At 50.3% G+C, this 7,500-nt stretch overlaps 1 protein-coding gene across 1 annotated transcript in view; it reads right to left on the bottom strand.

Moving 5' to 3' along the window:
* The window catches only part of LOC143127744 (ephrin type-B receptor 4b-like), a 41,697-nt gene that overhangs the window by 23,482 nt on the left and 10,715 nt on the right, over positions 1–7,500 (bottom strand). Inside the window, exons 2-4 of the mRNA XM_076289411.1 lie at positions 3,565–3,635; positions 2,285–2,575; positions 1,605–2,016 (exon numbers count right to left, since the gene is read on the bottom strand). Coding sequence (XP_076145526.1) covers positions 1,605–2,016; positions 2,285–2,575; positions 3,565–3,635 — 774 coding nt within the window. The remainder of the gene's footprint in view (positions 1–1,604; positions 2,017–2,284; positions 2,576–3,564; positions 3,636–7,500) is intronic.

Here is a 7,500-nt window from a genome sequence, read left to right as displayed (position 1 = left end):
GGGAAGGTGTATTGAATGGAAGTGGAGGAAAGCTGGACTTTAGCTTGAGCTTGTTAGACTCAGCCTACCCTCAGGGAATTTGAGTGGCGCTGCGCTGAGCCGTGTGTGTGTGTGTGTGTGCTTGAGTGTGCATATGTGCGTATGTGTATGCCCTAGAGGTAAAGTAAACGTGACTTTAACCGTGACCTTGGTCCATGTCTTAATCAGAACCAGAATGGGTCATACCAGCTCTGCAAGGGTCATTGTGTGTGTGTGTGTGTGTGTGTGTGTGTGTGTGTGTGTGTGTGTGTGTGTCCACGCGCGCACTCATACATACGCTCATACACGTGCATTTGTTTAAAGTGCCCAGTGGAAATGGGTCACTTCTGACGAACAATCCGAACTCAGAGGAGAAGGAATAACAGAACAGAGAAAAGAGCGAGGAAAAAGGAGAGGAAAAAAAGAGGACTGAAAGAAAAACAGCACTCTAGCAGTGGACCTCCTCCAGCCTCCTCTCTACCTCCGCTTCCCTCCCTCTTTCCATCTCTCCATCCACATCCAGCCGTGCCTCTGCATATCTCTCTCCCCTAATGATCCCTCGCTCCTAATACAGACCAGCTTCTAGGTGGCTCCCCGCCAACCACCGAATTTATCTATTTATCGTATATATGCTTACTGTGCATGTGTGTGTGTGTGCGTCTGTGTGTGTGCATCTGTGTGTGTGTGTGTGCATCTGTGTGTGTGTGTGTGTGTGTGTGTGTGTGTGTGTGCGCGTGTGTGTGTGCGCGCGTGTGTGTGTGTGTGTGTGTGTGTGTGTGTGTGTGTGTGTGTGTGTGTGTGTGTGTGGAATGCCACAGGTTATTTATGTGGATGATAATGATGGTGAGCTATATAGATCAGGCTGCCAATGACCCATTGGTCACAGTAACACAATTGTGCACACATACACACAAGTGTGCACACAAACACACACACACATGTGCTCCCAATCATTCACACACACACAAGCTTGGCAGCCTTCACAATACCAACACATGCACATATGTCCCCGATAAATCATAGAGAAAACTCACACACATTCCCAGATAGGAACACCCAAGCACACAAATGCACACACACACACACACACACACAGACACACACTCTCAACAACTCTCAGAACAAAAGCACACACAAAAGCACCCTCATTCAACCACTTAGGCCCACACACATACAAAACACACACACACACACACACACACACACACACACACACACACACACACACACACACACACACACACATAGAGGAATGCAATTCAAAATGCACATTCAATTGCTCTTAAAAGCATACACACACGCAAGTTAGGTCCCTGACCCAAACACTGGGACTCAAATGTATGCATGTATATACACTCACTCATTCTCTCACTCACTCTCTCACTCACTCACAAGCACTCACTTCTCCCCTCGCTTCCACTCACACACACACACACAGACACACACTCTTGCTCGCACACACACACAAACACACACACGGGCAAACTCTCTCTCACGCACACGCACACACACGTGGACACACTCTCTCTCTCTCACACACACACATACAAACACACACACACACACACACACACACACACACTCACCTCTGCAGTGCAGGTCCACGTCCTGCGGCTCATACCCCGGTTGACACGTGCAGCTGGTCGTGGGCATTCCCACCCACTGGCCATCCTCCCCGCAGAACATGGTGGGCGGCGCCGGTGCCGACTGGACGCCGTTGGCCGCGTTGACCGCCGGGCCGGCGTTGGGCACGCAGGCTCCCGTGGCCTGCTGGACCAGGCTGTGGGGCAGCGTCTCGGGGAAGGTGGAGAAGGCGCGCGTGAGCGCCGGACACTTCTTGAAGAAGACGCGCACGGAGAGCAGCGCCATGCACACGCCCTGCGCCTGGAAGGCCAGGTAGAAGCCGCGCTGCGACAGGCCCGCGATGCGCAGCGTCTTCGTGTTGGAGCGACGCTCGCCGCCGCGACGCAGAAGGTAATCCGCCGCCACCGTGTCCACCTGTACACACAAACACATACACACACATGCACACGCACGCACACACACACGCACGAACACACACGCACGCACGCACGCATGCACACACACACACACACACACACACACACACACACACACGCACGTCCACAAAAGAGGGGATAGTGGATGAGTGGATAGTTACCTCTCAAGGTTCTTTCATGATGATACATACACTTCATGGATATATATATACATATGTGTGTGTGTGTGTGTGTGTGTGTGTGTGTGTGTGTGTGTGTGTGCGCACCTTGGTGTAGGGGTTCTCCATCCAGGCGGGGTGTGTGGCGGTGGCCTCGTCGCTGTCGGCCTGGTAGTAGTAGAGGTTGAAGGTCTCCTTGCAGGAGCGGTGGGCCTGGGCGGGCAGCGACGAGCACTCCATCATGGTGAAGCGCAGCTCCACGTAGACCTGCGAGGCGCCGCGACGCGGGATCAGACGCGTGCGCAGCCAGTGGCTAGCGCTGCCACCGTCGCCCGGGCACAGCTGGAGGGTGCGCACACCCTCGCCCTCGCCCTCGTCACGACCGCTGACCTCCTCCCACTGGTCAGGGTGGGAGAGAAAGAGAGAGAGAGAGAGGGAAGAAAGAAAGAACGAACGAAAGAAAGAACACATAAAAAGAAAGAAAGACAGAAAGAAAGTTAGAAAAAAAGAAAGAAAGAAAGAACGAAAGAAAGAAAGAACGAAAGAAAGAAAGAAAGAAAGAAAGAAAGAAAGAAAGAAAGAAAAAGATTAAGAGAAAGAAAGTGGGGGTGAGGAGGGATTAGAATAAATGCTTTAAAATGGATTCTACTTCCCAGAATGTGTGTGAGTGTGTGAACATGCTGTGTGAAGGCGTCCCTGTGTCAGGAGGTGAATAAGCTCGTCTGCATCAGTGTGTGTGTGCGTGTGTGTATGTGAGTGTGCGTGTGTGTGTGTGTAGCGCTTATATCTGCCCACGTATCCGTGAATGATCTGTGAGTTAACAGAGCGTAATAATATGTGAATTCCACAGGCTCTCACAGCAGCTCTCCAGTGAGCCCTCGATCACCTTACAGAAATAAGCAACACACAAAAACATGGAAACCAACTCTACGGCTGCTTTCCCACTCCTCCTGTTTCCTTCTCTATCTATCACTTCTGTCTGTTATCTCCAGTAGGACCTGCAGCCAGACCTCAGCCGCGTGCCGGCCAGCGGTGGGCCAGAGTTAGGCGCTCTCCAGAGAGGCTAAGGTGAGGGGATTTGGGGCTTCCCTCTGATTGCGGGCGCATAGAAGACATCTTGCCTGAGGTCATACTTTAAGCTGCGGCTCTCACAGTTGATTAGTAGGAGTGTAAGCCCCCTGAGTAGTGCTGATTGCATGGATTAGCCACAGTGTGTGTGAGACTGAGTGTGCATGAGTGTGTGTCTGTGTGTGTGTGTGTGAGACTGTGTGTGTGTGTGTGTGTGTGTGTGTGTGTGTGTGTGTGTGTGTGTGTGTGTGTGTGTGTGTGTGTGTGTGTGTGTGTGTGTGTGTGTGTGTGTGTGTGTGTGTGTACGTGTGTGCCTGTACCTGTGGGTCATCAGATGGGTGGATTGTCCACCTAAGATCCGATGTCGCCAACTTGGAATTCATCAAGACCTCTGTAAATGAGAGAGAGAGAGAGGGAGAGAGAGAGAGAGAGAGAATGTTACCTCAATGTGTCACATACATCAGAATGGTGCTGAACAGAAGATTGTGTTTGTGCTTGATGGCTGTATCAAAGTATACAGAGATGTAGACCGATGCACATCTCAATCTGAAATGATCTCTCAGATGAGTCTGCTAGTTTACTGAGAGGCACAAACACACGAGCAGGAGGAAGGTGGAGAAGAGGGGGAGGAGAGAGGAGAAGGAGAGAGGAGGAGAAGAGGGGGAGGAGGGAGGAGGAGAGGGAGAGGAGGAGAAGAGGGGGAGGGGGGAGGAGAGGGAGAGAGGTGGAGAAGAGTGGAGGAGAGAGGAGAAGGAGAGAGGAGGAGAAGAGGGGGAGGAGGGAGGAGGAGAGGGAGAGGAGGAGAAGAGGGGGAGGGAGGAGGAGAGGGAGAGAGGTGGAGAAGAGGGGAGGAGGGAGGAGAGGGAGAGAGTTGGAGAAGAGGGGGAGGAGGGAGGAGGAGAGGGAGAGAGCTGGAGAAGAGGGGGAGGAGGGAGGAGGAGAGGGAGAGAGGTGGAGAAGAGGGGGAGGAGGGAGGAGGAGAGGGAGAGAGGGGAGACAAAAGAGAACAGCTAGAGACAGCTATTAGAGTTGACTGCTGCACAGCTTGGTGTATGTCAAAACCAAAACCTGTGTGTGTGTGTGTGTGTGTGTGTGTGTGTGTGTGTGTGTGTGTGTGTGTGTGTGTGTGTGTGTGTGTGTGTGTGTGTGTGTGTGTGTGTGTGTGATCTGTGTTTGTATGGCTTTGTGCATTGTGCATGTGCATGTGCATGGCCATGGATTGCATACATGCACATTGGTGTGTGTGTGTGTGTGTGTGTGTGTGTGTGTGTGTGTGTGTGTGTGTGTGTGTGTGTGTGTGTGTGTGTGTGTGTGTGTGTGTGTGTGTGTGTGTGTGTGTGTGTGTGTGTGTGTGTGAGTGTGTGTGTGGGGGGCAACAGTTCCTCATAGCTTGACCTGCAACACTTAACCTCTCCACTGCTGTCGGTTCAAATCAGCAGCACACGCAGTCAGCCCATAAATCTGACCTGGGAACAGCCCTGTATGTTCATATCCCCCTCCTCGGTCATTAGCCGACCCCATGCTAAACTGACTCCGGGTCTGGTTTGCTCTTTAGAGAAGCTCTGGGACTACTATGGGTCTAACTTGAGATCATCTTTCTGAATGGACAAACAAAAAAACAACAGGGCTGAATGTTGATACGACTGGGCTGGGAGCAGTCAGAGGGACGCAGAATGCTGTTTTTGGATCGGCTGAAAACCACCATGTCACTGATCTGGGCGCAGCCAGAGGAGAGAGCGGCTGCCAAAACGGGTCTACTGTTTAGCTAGCAGGGGAATAGAGAGAGAAAGAGAGAAAAGAGAGTGAGTGAGGGCAAGAGAGACAGATAGAGAGCAGTAATGGGATGGAGTGAGAGAAAGAGAGAGAGAGAGAGAGAGAGAGAGAGAGAGAGAGAGAGAGAGAGAGAGGGAAGGAAAGACAGATGGGAGAAGAGAAAGGAGAAGATACCAAATCCCTCAGCAGGTTCCCTTTTTTCATTCTTTCTCTCTCTCTCTCTCCCACTTTCTCTCTCTCTCTCTCCCACTTTCTCTCTCTCTCTCTCCCACTTTCTCTATGGTCTTTTGTTTCTAGAGCTAAAATCCATAATGCCCCCAGAGAGAGAGAGAGAGAGAGAGAGTGTGTGTGTGTGAGAGAGAGAAAACACTTTAGAGGGGGAAGGCTAGATTGAGCCAACTAAAAATTCAGGGGTAGGTTGGTGAAAAATGGCACACACACACACACACACACACACACACACACACACGCATACAGCTGTCCTTTTTCCTGATTAAAAATGCATAGTGTATGATGATGTCGGTTTTGTGGCCTTGGGGCGGTAACTATTGGCGACAGTGTAACACACAGACACACACAGAGACACACAGAGACACACACAAAGCCACTGTACATTAGATTAGATGTCATTACATTTCGCTCTTGCTTTTTGCAGAGAAGCGTTTCCATTTGTTTCGAAATGTCACATTCTAATTATAAATATGCATAGCATAGATGGTGCTCCTCGGTGTGTGTGTGTGTGTGTGTGTGTGTGTGTGTGTGTTAGTTTGCGACACACACTGTAGTAATATGTGAATTTGAGGTGGATGTCTGCACATTTGGCTGGAACTAATACATACACACAGACAGACAGACAGACAGACACACACACACACACACACACACACACACACACACACAAGCACAGGTGGGAGCAGCTGGACAGCCGCAGGCCACTTGCAGCATTCACCCTGCGCCCATCCTGACAAACATACACACACACACACACACACACACACACACACACACACACACACACACACACACACACACACACACACACACACAAACTGTTTTGGAGAGAGTATAACCTCCTAGAGATGACCTCATCAAACACTCACCTATACCACCAGGCGCATGTGTTCCTGAATACAACCCTCACCTCTCTCTCTCTCTCCTCTCTCCCTCTTCCTCTAGCTATTTACACCACCACCCCTTTCTCTCTCTCTCTCTCTCTCTCGCTGTCACCCTTTCTCTGCCCATTTTCCCTGATAATATTCCTCCCTCAACCTCGGTCTCTTTCCCCCCATGCCCTTTCTCCAAATCTGTCCTACCCCAACCTTCCCTTTTCTCTCTCTCACTCTCTCTCTCTCTCTCTGTCCCTCTCTCTCTTTCTCTCTCCCTCTCTGTCCCTCTCTCTATGTCTCTCTCTCTCTCTGTCCCTCTCTCTCTCTCTCTCTCTCTCTCTTTCTCCCAAGTGAACAGAGGCTGCAGAGAGCTGATAAGAGAGGGATCAGAACACAAGAGAGAAAGAGAAAGAGAGAGAGGAAAAAAGAGAGAGAGTTAGAGAGAGAGGAGAGGAGAAAAAAGTCAGGATAGATGATAAATGGCGAAGTAAGGCGCCGGGTTCCTCACAGCTGGAGTGCAGACAGAGGGAGGAAGAGAGATAGAGAGAGAGAGATGGGGAGAGGAAGAGGGAAAGGGAGAGAGATGGAGAGAGGGAGAGGGAGAGAGGAAGAGGGAGAGGGAGATGGGGAGAGGGAAAGAGAGAGAGAGGGAGAGACAGAGAGGGAGAAAGTAATTTCAGTGTTGCAAATTAGGGTGTTAAGTGTTGATTGTGGTTTGTTTTTGGTTGACTTCTCAACGTCGCACATCTAGCCTTCACATTCTGGGCGCATGTGTCATGTGTTTGTGTGTGTGTGTGTGTGTGTGTGTGTGTATGTGTGTCATGTGTGTGTGTGTGTGTGTGTGTGTGTGTGTGTGTGTGTGTGTGTGTGTGTGTGTGTGTGTGTGTGTGTGTGTGTGTGTGAATAAGAGAGAGAGGTTCGACTGGATATAACATGAAAGAGGAGAGCAAGACCTGGAGGGGTTGTCTGGTGTGGACACCCTTTAAAAGACATGAACACACACACACACACACACACACACACACACACACACACACACACACACACACACACACACACACACACACACACACACACACACACACACAAATACACAGAAAAGCAGAACACCAGACCAAACCATAAAAGTTTCTTAGCCTCTATTGAGACACACACACACCCACACACAGACACACATACACACACCCGCACATGACAAACACAGACCACCAGACCCTATAATAAAACACAAATCCATCATCATTAAGCCAGGTGCACTGCACAAACACACACACACACTTACACACAGACACAAACATCACTCTATAGTTAAGTTGTCTCTGATGAGTCAGATAGAAACTCTTCTGTTGGTCGTCATCATTCTGAGACATTTGGATG

This window comes from Alosa pseudoharengus, unplaced genomic scaffold (assembly GCF_046254945.1).
Source record: "Alosa pseudoharengus isolate Yale_2024_CS ecotype anadromous, Long Island Sound unplaced genomic scaffold, YU_APseudo_1.1 YU_APseudo_1.1_scf_17, whole genome shotgun sequence".
NCBI lineage: Eukaryota > Metazoa > Chordata > Actinopteri > Clupeiformes > Clupeidae > Alosa > Alosa pseudoharengus.
The sequence above is the reverse complement of the archived record's forward strand: the minus strand, read 5'-3'. Positions and strand labels throughout refer to the sequence as shown.